A 16,478-nucleotide genomic window follows, 5' to 3' on the forward strand; every position below is an offset into this window, starting at 1 on the left:
TGACGGGAGATCTAAATATGCGATAAGAAACTCGGCTTATTGAGTCACGGATAAAAGTTACTTTACATCGTCAACATTTTCAAAACTGAGCGAAAAGTTCAGTAACTTATTATACATTCTGTTTACGCTATATCGTGTATCAACAAGAAGTGAATATATTATCGTACCGAACTTGCTGCTTATTCACTTCCCTTGACAAATAAGATATACACTCACAGGCAGAAATATTGCAGGTGGAGCAGCACAATGCTGGGTACGACCAGACATTCCTTAGCCATAAATAGTGCAACTAACTCCCCTCTCCTCTTCTTCTTCTTTCCCCCTTCTCTTTCTCTTCTCCTTCCCCCCACCCTTAAAAAAGTGCAGTTGGTGGGTTACACAAGAGCCTGGGTTTACTGCTATCTGTCTTCGCTTAAACCCCAAAATGGATATTGATTTCGGACTAACATTAGATAAAAATTAGTTCATACAAAAATGAGACGCATGTTATTATCGCAGACGTAATAATGCCCAGCATTATGTACACATATTAAGGGTTAACATGCAGGTACCACGACTGGTAATATTTACAAGATTTGCAACCTCGCAGAAGGGGATAGAATGGCTCCAGGAAAGAATATAACGAGTTGTGTCTCCTCTCGAGGACATAACCTCTCGGGACCACTAAACTGAGCCAATGTAACAAGCAGCTGCTTACTTTTCAACCCTTGGTTTCTCTGGCTAGTTTATGACCTAACTCTTTCAGGTAAATAGAGCGTCCACTCTCCCCCACGATCCGAGGTTCTCTATGTGTATATTATACAATACCGACAAGATGAAGAATTAGCCACCTGTGCATGTTTACTGTAGACGCTTCTCCAACCAGTGACTTTATCAATATAAATTCAACGGTGTTCTTCACCAACTCCAAGACTGAGGGACTGATTATTTCATTATCCAATTATGTCCTTGAATATGCACTGATAAAGCCACTGGTTGGCGAAACCTCTACAGTAAAGATACCCAGATGTTGCACATGTGTCTAATTCTTTACTCGAGGTTCTATTGGAATGAAGTTGTAGCAGTGTGTGAGGGAAAAGTTCAACAGATAGGAGTAGCAAGCGAGTATATGGTAACGATAGTTTGATTGCCGGCTGCTTGTTAAGGTAGGGTCAGTGTCTAGCTCCCGCTATGCCCCCCTCCTTTTTTTCACCACCCGGAAAGGTGACGTGTGGGGCTCCGACCAAATGATAATCACTTGACTCGCAGCTCCCAGCACAACTTTTGGAATGTCAGCTCGGGTCATCTGGCAACCAAAGAAACAAGTGTTGAAGGAGATGAACTTTACCCAAGTTCTGGGACGTCATCATTTTATCTGCATACCCAAGTGTAGTCAACCCCAGACAACTACCTCTCATCTTTGCAGTGGTGAAAGACCTGCGTTCCTATCACCTTGACGGACTATTCAAGGCTAGAGACTCTGTGAAGAACTAGTCGTTGGGTTGTCACTCAACATCTGTGACCCCCCATCATCAGCAACGGCTACAATTTATACAACACGCGGTGTCAACAACATCAGAAAAAAATAATAACAGTTAAATATAAACACTTTATTATTTAGAAATGAAAATATAAAACAATTAAATATGAATTTTTATCCTACTTGAAAGAGAAATGAAAAATGAAATAAAAAAATATATGATTTCAACGCTAATATATACAGTTAGACTGGGGTGTCTGATGTTGGTGACACCGAGTGTTGTATAAATTGTAGCCGTTGCTGATGATGGGGGGGGTCACAGATGTTGAGTGACAACCCAACGACTAGTTCTTCACAGAGTCTCTAGCCTTGAATAGTCCGTCCAGATGATAGGAACGCAGGTCTTTCACCACTGCAAAGATGAGAGGTAGTTGTCTGGGGTTGACTACACTTGAGTATGCAGATAAAATGGTGACGTCCCAGAACTTGGGTAAAGTTCGTCTCCTCCTGAGGAGTCAGCCTTGGTAATACTGAAGTTGTTACAGGGCTGAGTAAGCCTTCACACAGTGTGCTCTTCCTCTGTACTGGAGGGCAGTGTGTTCTTCCTCTGTACTGGAGGGCAGTGTGTTCTTCCTCTGTACTGGAGGGCAGTGTGTTCTTCCTCTGTACTGGAGGGCAGTGTGTTCTTCCTCTGTACTGGAGGGCAGTGTGTTCTTCCTCTGTACTGGAGGGCAGTGTGTTCTTCCTCTGTACTGGAGGGCAGTGTGTTCTTCCTCTGTACTGGAGGGCAGTGTGTTCTTCCTCTGTACTGGAGGGCAGTGTGTTCTTCCTCTGTACTGGAGGGCAGTGTGTTCTTCCTCTGTACTGGAGGGCAGTGTGTTCTTCCTCTGTACTGGAGGGCAGTGTGTTCTCCTCTGTACTGGAGGGCAGTGTGTTCTTCCTCTGTACTGAAGGGCAGTGTGTTCTTCCTCTGTACTGAAGGGCAGTGTGTTCTTCCTCTGTACTGGAGGGCAGTGTGTTCTTCCTCTGTACTGGAGGGCAGTGTGTTCTTCGTCTGTACTGGAGGGCAGTGTGTTCTTCCTCTGTACTGGAGGGCAGTGTGTTCTTCCTCTGTACTGGAGGGCAGTGTGTTCTTCCTCTGTACTGGAGGACAGTGTGTTCTTCCTCTGTACTGGAGGACAGTGTGTTCTTCCTCTGTACTGGAGGGCAGTGTGTTCTTCCTCTGTACTGGAGGGCAGTGTGTTCTTCCTCTGTACTGGAGGACAGTGTGTTCTTCCTCTGTACTGGAGGACAGTGTGTTCTTCCTCTGTACTGGAGGGCAGTGTGTTCTTCCTCTGTACTGGAGGGCAGTGTGTTCTTCCTCTGTACTGGAGGGCAGTGTGTTCTTCGTCTGTACTGGAGGGCAGTGTGTTCTTCGTCTGTACTGGAGGGCAGTGTGTTCTTCGTCTGTACTGGAGGGCAGTGTGTTCTTCCTCTGTACTGGAGGGCAGTGTGTTCTTCGTCTGTACTGGAGGGCAGTGTGTTCTTCCTCTGTACTGGAGGGCCTCTTGCCTCTCCCTCAACTTGCTTCCATAACCTCCTATACATTCGTGGTATCCTACGGCTTCTTGAATTCAAGAAGCCTTGGGATACTGTGAATATTTACACCTCCAAAAAAAGGTGCCTTTGATTAAAGAAATCGGGGTTTTGATTCAAGGAACTGAGGCTACCTTAACCATCCCTAGATCGACGATGATTTTCTTGCACTACGCAAGCACTTTATCCCGCAAGTTTCAGCACTTCTCAGTGAAGATAACAACACTTAAGTTCTCTTGGAAAATTTGTACGAAAATATTAGATCATGCAGGAACATTCTCCAGCACTGGTAAGTGACATCATGCAGGAACATTCTCCAGCACTGGTAAGTGACATCATGCAGGAACATTCTCCAGCACTGGTAAGTGACATCATGCAGGAACATTCTCCAGCACTGGTAAGTGACATCATGCTCTCAGCACTGGTAAGTGACATCATGCAGGAACATTCTCCAGCACTGGTATGACATCATGCAGGAACATTCTCCAGCACTGGTAAGTGACATCATGCAGGAACATTCTCCAGCACTGGTAAGTGACATCATGCAGGAACATTCTCCAGCACTGGTAAGTGACATCATGCAGGAACATTCTCCAGCACTGGTAAGTGACATCATGCAGGAACATTCTCCAGCACTGGTAAGTGACATCATGCAGGAACATTCTCCAGCACTGGTAAGTGACATCATCCAGGAACATTCTCCAGCACTGGTAAGAGTGACATTATCCAGGAACATTCTCCAGCACTGGTAAGAGTGACATCATACAGGAACATTCTCCAGCACTGGTAAGAGTGACATCATACAGGAACATTCTCCAGCACTGGTAAGAGTGACATTATCCAGGAACATTCTCCAGCACTGGTAAGAGTGACATCATCCAGGAACATTCTCCAGCACTGGTAAGAGTGACATCATGCAGGAACATTCTCCAGCACTGGTAAGAGTGACATTATCCAGGAACATTCTCCAGCACTGGTAAGAGTGACATCATCCAGGAACATTCTCCAGCACTGGTAAGAGTGACATCATGCAGGAACATTCTCCAGCACTGGTAAGAGTGACATTATCCAGGAACATTCTCCAGCACTGGTAAGAGTGACATTATCCAGCACTGGCAAGTGACATCCAGGAACATTCTCCAGCACTGGTAAGAGTGACATCATACAGGAACATTCTCCAGCACTGGTAAGAGTGACATTATCCAGGAACATTCTCCAGCACTGGTAAGAGTGACATCATCCAGGAACATTCTCCAGCACTGGTAAGAGTGACATCATGCAGGAACATTCTCCAGCACTGGTAAGAGTGACATTATCCAGGAACATTCTCCAGCACTGGTAAGAGTGACATTATCCAGGAACATTCTCCAGCACTGGTAAGAGTGACATCATGCAGGAACATTCTCCAGCACTGGTAAGAGTGACATTATCCAGGAACATTCTCCAGCACTGGTAAGAGTGACATTATCCAGCACTGGCAAGTGACATCCAGGAACATTCTCCAGCACTCACAAGAGTGACATCATGCAGGAACATTCCCCAGCACTGGTAAGAGTGACATCATCCAGGAAAATTCTCCAGCACTGGCAAAAGTGACACACTCTCAATACTCTCCCTAGTCATAACTTAAGAGGTCGTCCCAGTCATAACTCACCATGAATGCTTGTGTACATAAAGAATAAAACAGAAGCAACCACAAGGCAAGCAAAGTGCTTGTTGTTTGCCCTGTCTTCGCTTCTACTATTGACAATAAGACCTGTCTTTGCTTGTACTATTTAAAATAACACCACAACATATCTGCAAGTCTTGTGAGGCACTTATGTCTTATTCCTTGTTTTGAGTAGGTCTACACACTGCACTACTTCTAATATCACCAAGTGGTTAACGCACTGGCCTGTGAGTTTAAGGATTCACTGCCATGGGTTGAAACCCCACCCGTTCCCGTGATTTATTTAGCACCTACAGTTGTTGACAACCATTGTAGGTGGAAACCGAAAGTTATGCGAAGGCTCACCTTGAGTGCGTCCGACTCCTGACGCTCCATGACCTCGAGGATGATAGCAGCAAGCATGTTGAAGCCCTGGCAGTAGCCTACACCTTTGTTCCAGCGAGCGAAGGCTAGCAGCACCCGCTTCAACATGGCCTGGTTGTCCTCAGCTTCCTCCCCGCAGAAGAGTGAACATCCAGTGCGGTGAAGGTCCTGAGGAGAGAGAGAGAACATTGTACGCTTGTAGTATTATTCTAAGGATGATGCAGAGGCATCATAGGCTTATGGTACACCTTTGATGAGTTTCGACGGTCTTTCTACTCCTGGAACCCAGCCATGGGTCAGACTCGTATCGTTCTAAGGATAATGAAGAAGCATCATACGCTTGTGATATTGTTCTAAGGATGATGCGCAAAATATATGGTTAATTATGAGTGATATTACATAAAACGACGGCAATTTTTTTGGTGTGTGTGTGTGTGTGCCCCTCCTTAATTTTAATTATTATTATTATTATTATTATTATTATTATTATTATTATTATTACTGTCATTTACATAAGGCAGTAAACCCGAATGGTTAGTTCAGCGTCATGAGTGGTGGTGGCAGCCTCAACCTCAGGGGTAACAGAGGTGCCAAACATAGCTTCGACTCAAGTCTACTGAACACGTTTCATCTTTAACCCTTCCCCTACTCCCCACCTCCCCTACTCCCCACCTCCCCTACTCCCCACCTCCCCTACTCCCCTACTCCCCACCTCCCCTACTCCCCACCTCCCAAACTCCCACATCCACTCACTCCCCCGGCGAAGGAACTATGCACACCACAATTCGATTTGCAAGGTCCCCGGGACCTCTTCCTCCCTCACCTGAGGGAGGGGAGAAGACAGGTAATTTCTCTCCCTCCCCATCACAACCAGGCTTCTCCCCCACCATGCTCCTGAACCTCCCCCCCCCCCCACCACAACAACCCTCCGGCCGCCACATACAATAACAACGCTAATTTACTACTTTTACTTGACTTAAGAAATCGTAATGACACGATTGCAAATAAACCATACCCCCGGCCGGGATTGAACCCGCTGGAGTTTTGAGACTCTATGACCGCGGGTTCAATCCCGGCCGGGGGTATGGTTTACTACTTTTAATGGAACATATTCCTTAAATTTTGAAATGAGGGAAAAGTGTCGAAATTTCAGATAAGTTTATGGAGAAACATTATGTAATGAACGAACATGTAGTTAATTACTGTGTTAGGTTTCAAGTCTATCGTCAGCACGGGGGTCATTATGGTAACAATTGCATATATATATATATATATATATATATATATATATATATATATATATATATATATATATATATATATATATATATATATATATATATATATATATATATATGTCGTGCCGGATATGTAAAACTGGTCAGTTAGCAAGAACTCATTTAAAATTAAATCCTTTCTGAAATTTTCTCTTATACGTTTAAAGATATATTTTTTTATTAATGTTAATGTAAAAATTAATAATTTTGCACCAAAAGAATCTTAGAAAACTTACCTAACCTTATTATAACAAGAGCAATTTATTTTAGCCTAATCCAACTAAATAGATTTTAGATTTGTTTACAATAATTTAATACTAAACAAACACAGTGAAATATATTTTTTTCGTTAGGTTCAGAATGATTTTGGCGAAATTATTGCATACACAAATTTTCACTTGTCCTATATGGCAAGATGAACGTTGCTATTTAAGCCAATATCACAAGTTCTGCCTATTCGGCACGACATATATATAATTGTAGTTTACAAACACACATACACACATTAACCATGGCAGACATGATAGCGGCGTACAAAATACTCAAGTGGAATTAATTGAGTGGAGAGGAACAGGCAGCTCGAGAGGCAAGAAACAGGTACACAAGGACATATTTGGATGCTAAAAAAATACACGAGTCACAGTGATCAGGGAGTGGAATGACTTGGACAGCTCCAATGCTGGGTGTGACAGTTCTAAAAGAAAGTGACCTCAGTGACAAACACTTTGAGAGGCAGGGCCAGAAAGTGACTCGAACCCTGAAACCACAAACAGGTTAAAATCCCACTGACGTGCCAGAGATGGTTGGCGTGGTTATATGTGTGTTAATTACAGTGTAACCAGAGTATGGCACCTCTCTCTCTCTCTCTCTCTCTCTCTCTCTCCTCTTTCATGACTCACACATTTTTGCTAGGAAAAAACAGCCTTTGTGACTGGTATGTACACACAGCCCTTGTGACTGGTATGTACACACAGCCCTTGTGACTGGTATGTACACACAGCCCTTGTGACTGGTATGTACACACAGCCCTTGTGACTGGTATGTACACACAGCCCTTGTGACTGGTATGTACACACAGCCCTTGTGACTGGTATGTACACACAGCCCTTGTGACTGGTATGTACACACAGCCCTTGTGACTGGTATGTACACACAGCCCTTGTGACTGGTATGTACACACAACCCTTGTGACTAGTATGTACACACAACCCTTGTGACTGGTATGTACACACAACTCTTTTGGCTAGTATGTACACACAGCCCTTGTGACTGGTATGTACACACAACCCTTGTGACTGGTATGTACGCACAACCCTTGTGACTGGTATGTACACACAACCCTTGTGACTGGTATGTACACACAACCCTTGTGACTAGTATGTACACACAACCCTTGTGACTGGTATGTACACACAACTCTTGTGACTAGTATGTACACACAGCCCTTGTGACTGGTATGTACGCACAACCCTCGTGACTGGTATATACACAACCCTCGTGACTGGTATATATACACAACCCTCGTGACTTGTATATATACACAACCCTCGTGACTTGTATATATACACAACCCTCGTGACTTGTATATATACACAACCCTCGTGACTGGTATATACACACAACCCTCGTGACTGGTATATACACACAGCCCTCGTGACTGTTATGTACACGTTAACACGGTATACTGAAGTACAATAACGAGGCTTACAGCGTGAGAGTGTTTAGGATGGCTGTGTAAGTTAATATGTGGGTGCCTCACAAGTCACATGGGGATGGAAATCTTTAGCTCAAGATCTTTCGCACTCTCGTGCGTCGTTAGGAGCTATGCAATGTTGCAAGACAACAACAGAAAGGAGAAATTCTCTGAGGCAAGGCAAGAGGTATCAGTGGCAGCCCATGTCACAGAGAACCGTGTGGGTGGTGAGTCAGGTAGTGACTTATGTAGGTCTACCCTTCACCTCAATGATCTGCAGTGAACCTTCAAGGATCACTAATTTAAGAACAACCTTGGTCACGTGGAGCACACACACACACACACACACACATGACGAAAGGGAGACTCTCAAGAGACTCAAAACTGTGTCTGTTTGCATTTGATGTGAAGTTAAGGAGGAGAATTAAATCGGATGAGGACCAAGCATGACCACAAAGAGACCTGGACAGGTTGGATGGAAGCCTGGTCCAGCACCAGGCTTCTCGAATTTAACCTTGTCAAATATAAAGTCATGAAGATCGGGGAAGGGCAAAGAAGACTGCAGAAAGAGTATGGGCTTGGTGGCCAAAGACTGCAAATCTCACTCAAGACAAAGGATCTTGGGGTGAGTATAATACCGAGCACATCTCCTGAGGCGCACATCAACCAGATAACTGTTGCAGCATATGGGTGCCTGGCAAACCTGAGAATAGCGTTCCGATACCTCAGTAAAGAATCGTTCAAGACTCTGTATACCATTTACGTCAGGCCCATACTGGAGTATGCAGCACCAGTTTGGAACCCACACCTGGTCAAGCACATCAAGAAATTAGAGAAAGTGCAAAGGTTTGCAACAAGGTTAGTTCCAGAGCTAAGGGAAATGTCCTACGAAAAAAGGTTAAGGAAAATCGGTCTGACGATACTGGAAGACAGGAGGGTCAAGGGAGACACGATAACGACATACAAAACACTTCGAGGAATTGACAAGGTGGACAGAGACAGGATGTTCCAGAGATGGGACACAGAAACAAGGGGTCACAATTGGCAGATGAAGATTCAGATGAATCTAAGAGATGTTAGGAAGTATTTCTTTAGTCACAGAGTCGTCAGGAAGTGAAATAGGCTGACTAGTGACGTAGTGGAGGCAGGAACCATACATAGTTTAAAGACAGGGTATGATAAAGCTCATGGAGCAGGGAGAGAGAAGACCTAGTAGCGATCAGTGAAGAGGCGGGGCCAGAAGCTATGTCTCGACCCCTGCAACCGCAAACAGGTGAGTACAAACTCTAGAGGACAGGAGCACTAAGGAGGATGTGATAACGACGTACAAAATACTAAGAGGAATCGACAAGGTGGACCGGGCCAGAATGTTCCAGGCCACAACTGGAAGATGAAAATGAGATGACTCGTAAGAATGTTAGGAAGTATTTCTTCAGCCTTACAGCTGTCAGAAAGTGGAACAATCTGGAGTGTGACGTGGTAGAGGTGACACCCACACACAGCTATAAGAAGAAGTACGACAAGGCTCTCCAAGCCAGAAGATAATTGGATTTAGCAGCGACCAGAGACGAGGTGTGGGCCAGGAACCGTAGCTCAACTCCTTCAATAACATACAGGTGAATACACACAGAAAAAAAGGGTTCACGGGGAAAATTGCAGCCAGTGTGGTGTGAGGCCATTGTAGTGTGAGGCCAGTGTGGTGTGAGGCCAGTGTGGTGTGAGGCCAGTGTGGTGTGAGGCCAGTGTGGTGTGAGGCCAGTGTGGTGTGAGGCCAGTGTGGTGTGAGGCCATTGTAGTGTGAGGCCAGTGTGGTGTGAGGCCATTGTAGTGTGAGGCCAGTGTGGTGTGAGGCCATTGTAGTGTGAGGCCAGTGTGGTGTGAGGCCATTGTAGTGTGAGGCCAGTGTGGTGTGAGGCCATTGTAGTGTGAGGCCAGTGTGGTGTGAGGCCATTGTAGTGTGAGGCCAGTGTAGCGTGAGGCCAGTGTGGTGTGAGACCATTGTAGTGTGAGGCCATTGTAGTGTGAGGCCAGTGTGGTGTGAGGCCAGTGTGGTGTGAGGCCAGTGTGGTGTGAGGCCATTGTAGTGTGAGGCCAGTGTGGTGTGAGGCCATTGTAGTGTGAGGCCAGTGTAGTGTGAGGCCAGTGTGGTGTGAGGCCATTGTAGTGTGAGGCCAGTGTGGTGTGAGGCCATTGTAGTGTGAGGCCAGTGTGGTGTGAGGCCAGTGTGGTGTGAGGCCAGTGTGGTGTGAGACCATTGTAGTGTGAGGCCAGTGTGGTGTGAGGCCATTGTAGTGTGAGGCCAGTGTGGTGTGAGGCCAGTGTGGTGTGAGGCCATTGTAGTGTGAGGCCAGTGTGGTGTGAGGCCAGTGTGGTGTGAGGCCAGTGTGGTGTGAGGCCATTGTAGTGTGAGGCCAGTGTGGTGTGAGGCCAGTGTGGTGTGAGGCCAGTGTGGTGTGAGGCCAGTGTGGTGTGAGGCCAGTGTGGTGTGAGGCCAGTGTGGTGTGAGGCCAGTGTGGTGTGAGGCCATTGTAGTGTGAGGCCAGTGTGGTGTGAGGCCAGTGTGGTGTGAGGCCAGTGTGGTGTGAGGCCATTGTAGTGTGAGGCCAGTGTGGTGTGAGGCCAGTGTGGTGTGAGGCCAGTGTGGTGTGAGGCCAGTGTGGTGTGAGGCCAGTGTGGTGTGAGGCCAGTGTGGTGTGAGGCCATTGTGGTGTGAGGCCAGTGTGGTGTGAGGCCAGTGTGGTGTGAGGCCAGTGTGGCGTGAGGCCAGTGTGGTGTGAGGCCAGTGTGGTGTGAGGCCAGTGTGGTGTGAGGCCAGTGTGGTGTGAGGCCAGTGTGGTGTGACAGTGGTGTGAGAGTGGTGTGAGTGGTGTGAAAGTGGTGTGGTGAGAGTGAGTGGTGTGAGAGTGGTGTGAGTGAGAGAGGTGTGGGAGTGCGATAGAGGTGTGAGTGGTATGAATGAGAGTGGTGTAAGAGTGGTGTGAGTGATAGTGATGCGAGTGAGTGGTGTGAGTGAGAGTGGTGTGAGTTAAAGAGGCAAAACTGATAAGGTATAGGAGTAAGAGGTGTGAGAGTGAGAGATTTGAGAGAGTGAGAGGTGTGAGAGCGAGAGGTGTGAGAGCGAGGTGTGAGAGCGAGAGATGTGAGAGAGTGAGAGGTGTGAGAGAGTGAGAGGTGTGAGAGTGAGAGGTGTGAGTGAGGTGTGAGAGAGTGAGAGGTGTGAGAGAGTGAGAGGTGTGAGAGAGTGAGAGGTGTGACAGAGTGAGAGGTGTGACAGAGTGAGAGGTGTGACAGAGTGAGAGGTGTGAGAGTGAGAGGTGTGAGAGAGAGAGAGGTGTGACAGAGTGAGAGGTGTGACAGAGTGAGAGGTGTGACAGAGTGAGAGGTGTGAGAGTGAGAGGTGTGAGAGAGAGAGAGGTGTGACAGAGTGAGAGGTGTGAGAGTGAGAGGTGTGAGAGAGAGAGGTGTGACAGAGTGAGAGGTGTGAGAGAGTGAGAGGTGTGACAGAGTGAGAGGTGTGAGAGCGAGAGATGTGAGAGTGAGAGGTGTGAGAGTGAGAGGTGTGAGAGAGAGAGAGGTGTGACAGAGTGAGAAATGTGAGTGAGAGGTGTGAGAGAGTGAGAGGTGTGAGAGTGAGAGGTGTGAGAGAGTGAGAGGTGTGAGAGTGAGAGGTGTGAGCGAGAGGTGTGAGGGCGAGAGATGTGAGAGAGAGGTGTGAGAGTGAGAGGTGTGAGTGAGAGGTGTGAGGGCGAGAGATGTGAGAGAGTGAGAGGTGTGAGAGCGAGAGATGTGAGAGTGAGAGGTGTGAGTGAGAGGTGTGAGGGCGAGAGATGTGAGAGAGTGAGAGGTGTGAGAGCGAGAGATGTGAGAGTGAGAGGTGTGAGAGCGAGAGATGTGAGAGTGAGAGTTGTGAGAGTGAGAGTTGTGAGAGAGTGAGAGGTGTGAGAGTGAGAGATGTGAGAGAGTGAGAGGTGTGAGAGTGAGAGATGTGAGAGTTGTGAGAGTGAGAGTTGTGAGAGTGAGAGTTGTGAGAGTGAGAGTTGTGAGAGTTGTGAGAGTGAGAGTTGTGAGAGTGAGAGATGTGAGAGAGTGAGAGGTGTGAGAGTGAGAGATGTGAGAGAGTGAGAGGTGTGAGAGTGAGAGATGTGAGAGTGAGAGTTGTGAGAGTGAGAGTTGTGAGAGTTGTGAGAGTGAGAGTTGTGAGAGTGAGAGATGTGAGAGAGTGAGAGGTGTGAGAGAGAGATGTGAGTAAGAGGTGTGAGAGTGAGAGGAGTGAGAGATTGAGAGGTGTGAGAGAGATATGAGTGAGAGGTGTGAGAGTGAGAGGTGTGAGAGAGGTGTGAAAGGTGTGAGAGTGAGAGGTGTGAGAGTTGTGAGAGTGAGAGATGTGAGAGTGAGAGATGTGAGAGTGAGAGATGTGAGAGATGTGAGAGTGAGAGATGTGAGAGAGTGAGAGGTGTGAGAGTGAGAGTTGTGAGAGTGAGAGGTGTGAGAGATGTGAGAGAGTGAGAGATGTGAGAGAGTGAGAGGTGTGAGAGTGAGAGATGTGAGAGCGAGAGATGTGAGAGAGTGAGAGGTGTGAGAGTGAGATGTGAGAGAGTGAGAGGTGTGAGAGTGAGAGTTGTGAGAGTGAGAGGTGTGAGAGATGTGAGAGAGTGAGAGATGTGAGAGAGTGAGAGGTGTGAGAGTGAGAGATGTGAGAGCGAGAGATGTGAGAGAGTGAGAGGTGTGAGAGTGAGATGTGAGAGAGTGAGAGGTGTGAGAGTGAGATGTGAGAGAGTGAGAGGTGTGAGAGATGTGAGAGAGTGAGAGGTGTGAGTGAGAGATGTGAGAGAGTGAGAGGTGTGAGAGTGAGAGATGTGAGAGTGAGAGGTGTGAGTGAGAGATGTGAGAGTGAGAGGTGTGAGAGAGTGAGAGGTGTGAGAGTGAGAGATGTGAGAGAGTGAGAGGTGTGAGAGAGTGAGAGGTGTGAGAGTGAGAGAGAGTGAGAGGTGTGAGAGAGTGAGAGGTGTGAGAGAGAGAGGTGTGAGAGTGAGAGAGAGTGAGAGATGTGAGAGGGTGAGAGGTGTGAGAGTGAGAGATGTGAGAGTGAGAGGTGTGAGAGTGAGAGTTGTGAGAGTGAGAGGTGTGAGAGGTGTGAGAGTGAGAGATGTGAGAGTGAGAGGTGTGAGAGAATGAGAGGTGTGAGAGCGAGAGATGTGAGAGGGTGAGAGGTGTGAGAGTGAGAGGTGTGAGAGTGAGAGTTGTGAGAGTGAGAGTTGTGAGAGTGAGAGGTGTGAGAGGTGTGAGAGGGGATTGGTGACAGCAAGCAACTAACAAGATCACTCACTCATAAACATCAACCACAACACCAATCATCTCTCACACCCAACATCATCAACCACAACATCAATCATCTCTCACACCCAACATCATCAACCACAACATCAATCATCTCTCACACCCAACATCATCAACCACAACATCAATCATCTCTCACACCCAACATCATCAACCACATCAATCATCTCTCACACCCAACATCATCAACCACAACATCAATCATCTCTCACACCCAACATCATCAACCACAACATCAATCATCTCTCACACCCAACATCATCAACCACAACATCAATCATCTCTCACACCCAACATCATCAACCACAACATCAATCATCTCTCACACCCAACATCATCAACCACAACATCAATCATCTCTCACACCCAACATCATCAACCACAACATCAATCATCTCTCACACCCAACATCATCAACCACAACATCAATCATCTCTCACACCCAACATCATCAACCACAACATCAATCATCTCTCACACCCAACATCATCAACCACAACATCAATCATCTCTCACACCCAACATCATCAACCACAACATCAATCATCTCTCACACCCAACATCATCAACCACAACATCAATCATCTCTCACACCCAACATCAACCACAACATCAATCATCTCTCACACCCAACATCAACCACAACATCAATCATCTCTCACACCCAACATCATCAACCACAACACCAATCATCTCTCACACCCAACATCATCAACCACAACATCAATCATCTCTCACACCCAACATCAACCACAACATCAATCATCTCTCACACCCAACATCATCAACCACAACATCAATCATCTCTCACACCCAACATCATCAACCACAACATCAATCATCTCTCACACCCAACATCATCAACCACAACATCAATCATCTCTCACACCCAACATCAACCACAACATCAATCATCTCTCACACCCAACATCAACCACAACATCAATCATCTCTCACACCCAACATCATCAACCACAACATCAATCATCTCTCACACCCAACATCAACCACAACATCAATCATCTCTCACACCCAACATCATCAACCACAACATCAATCATCTCTCACACCCAACATCAACCACAACATCATCTCTCACACCCAACATCATCAACCACAACATCAATCATCTCTCACACCCAACATCAACCACAACATCAATCATCTCTTACACCCAACATCATCAACCACAACATCAATCATCTCTCACACCCAACATCAACCACAACACCAATCATCTCTCACACCCAACATCATCAACCACAACATCAATCATCTCTCACACTCAACATCATCAACCACAACATCAATCATCTCTCACACCCAACATCATCAACCACAACATCAATCATCTCTCACACCCAACATCAACCACAACACCAATCATCTCTCACACCCAACATCATCAACCACAACACCAATCATCTCTCACACCCAACATCATTAACCACAACATCAATCATCTCTCACACCCAACATCATCAACCACAACATCAATCATCTCTCACACCCAACATCAACCACAACATCAATCATCTCTCACACTCAACATCATCAACCACAACATCAATCATCTCTCACACCCAACATCATCAACCACAACATCAATCATCTCTCACACCCAACATCATCAACCACAACATCAATCATCTTTCACACGCAACATCAATCATCTCTCACACCCAACAACATCAATCATCTCTCACACCCAACAACATCAATCATCTCTCACACCCAACAACATCAATCATCTCTCACACCCAACAACATCAATCATCTCTCACACCCAACAACATCAATCATCTCTCACACCCAACAACATCAATCATCTCTCACACCCAACAACATCAATCATCTCTCACACCCATCAACATCAATCATCTCTCACACCCATCAACATCAATCATCTCTCACACCCAACAACATCAATCATCTCTCAGATGATTGTACTCCCGTCAACTGCAGGAAAATTAATTGGTTAGACTTTTGACGTCGTAAAATGTAATTAAAGGCCTTAAGACCTATACTAATTACTGGTTCCACTCCTGACTGATGCCTCAGTAATGAGAAAAATATTATAAACATGTCTGTCATCAAGCTGACGTAAACTGTTGCGTCAGGCAGAAGTAAATTTTAATTAATGCAAAAGATGGGTTGTTTAATCAGGTTTACAACCTGTAGACAACACGAGGGTCATTAATGTTGTATAAGATCTGTAGACTACACGAGGGTCATTAATGTTGTATAAGATCTGTAGACTACACGAGGGTCATTAATGTTGTATAAGACCTGTAGACTACACGAGGGTCATTAATGTTGTATAAGACCTGTAGACTACACGAGGGTCATTAATGTTGTATAAGACCTGTAGACTACACGAGGGTCATTAATGTTGTATAAGACCTGTAGACTACACGAGGGTCATTAATGTTGTATAAGACCTGTAGACTACACGAGGGTCATTAATGTTGTATAAGACCTGTAGACTACACGAGGGTCATTAATGTTGTATAAGACCTGTAGACTACACGAGGGTCATTAATGTTGTATAAGACCTGTAGACTACACGAGGGTCATTAATGTTGTATAAGACCTGTAGACTACACGAGGGTCATTAATGTTGTATAAGACCTGTAGACTACACGAGGGTCATTAATGTTGTATAAGACCTGTAGACAACACGAGGGTCATTAATGTTGTATAAGACCTGTAGACTACACGAGGGTCATTAATGTTGTATAAGACCTGTAGACTACACGAGGGTCATTAATGTTGTATAAGACCTGTAGACAACACGAGGGTCATTAATGTTGTATAAGACCTGTAGACAACACGAGGGTCATTAATGTTGTATAAGACCTGTAGACAACACGAGGGTCATTAATGTTGTATAAGACCTGTAGACTACACGAGGGTCATTAATGTTGTATAAGACCTGTAGACAACACGAGGGTCATTAATGTTGTATAAGACCTGTAGACTACACGAGGGTCATTAATGTTGTATAAGACCTGTAGACAACACGAGGGTCATTAATGTTGTATAAGACCTGTAGACAACACGAGGGTCATTAATGTTGTATAAGACCTGTAGACTACACGAGGG

At 45.8% G+C, this 16,478-nt stretch overlaps 1 protein-coding gene across 3 annotated transcripts in view; it reads right to left on the reverse strand.

The window, feature by feature from the left end:
* The window catches only part of LOC128702441 (serine-rich adhesin for platelets), a 405,069-nt gene that overhangs the window by 73,074 nt on the left and 315,517 nt on the right, over nucleotides 1–16,478 (reverse strand). For all 3 annotated transcript variants that reach the window (XM_070102124.1, XM_070102126.1, XM_070102125.1), the window contains one exon: nucleotides 5,049–5,234. In XM_070102124.1, the coding sequence (XP_069958225.1) occupies nucleotides 5,049–5,234 (186 nt within the window). The remainder of the gene's footprint in view (nucleotides 1–5,048; nucleotides 5,235–16,478) is intronic.

Source organism: Cherax quadricarinatus, chromosome 80, assembly GCF_038502225.1.
Source record: "Cherax quadricarinatus isolate ZL_2023a chromosome 80, ASM3850222v1, whole genome shotgun sequence".
Classification (NCBI taxonomy): Eukaryota; Metazoa; Arthropoda; class Malacostraca; order Decapoda; family Parastacidae; genus Cherax; species Cherax quadricarinatus.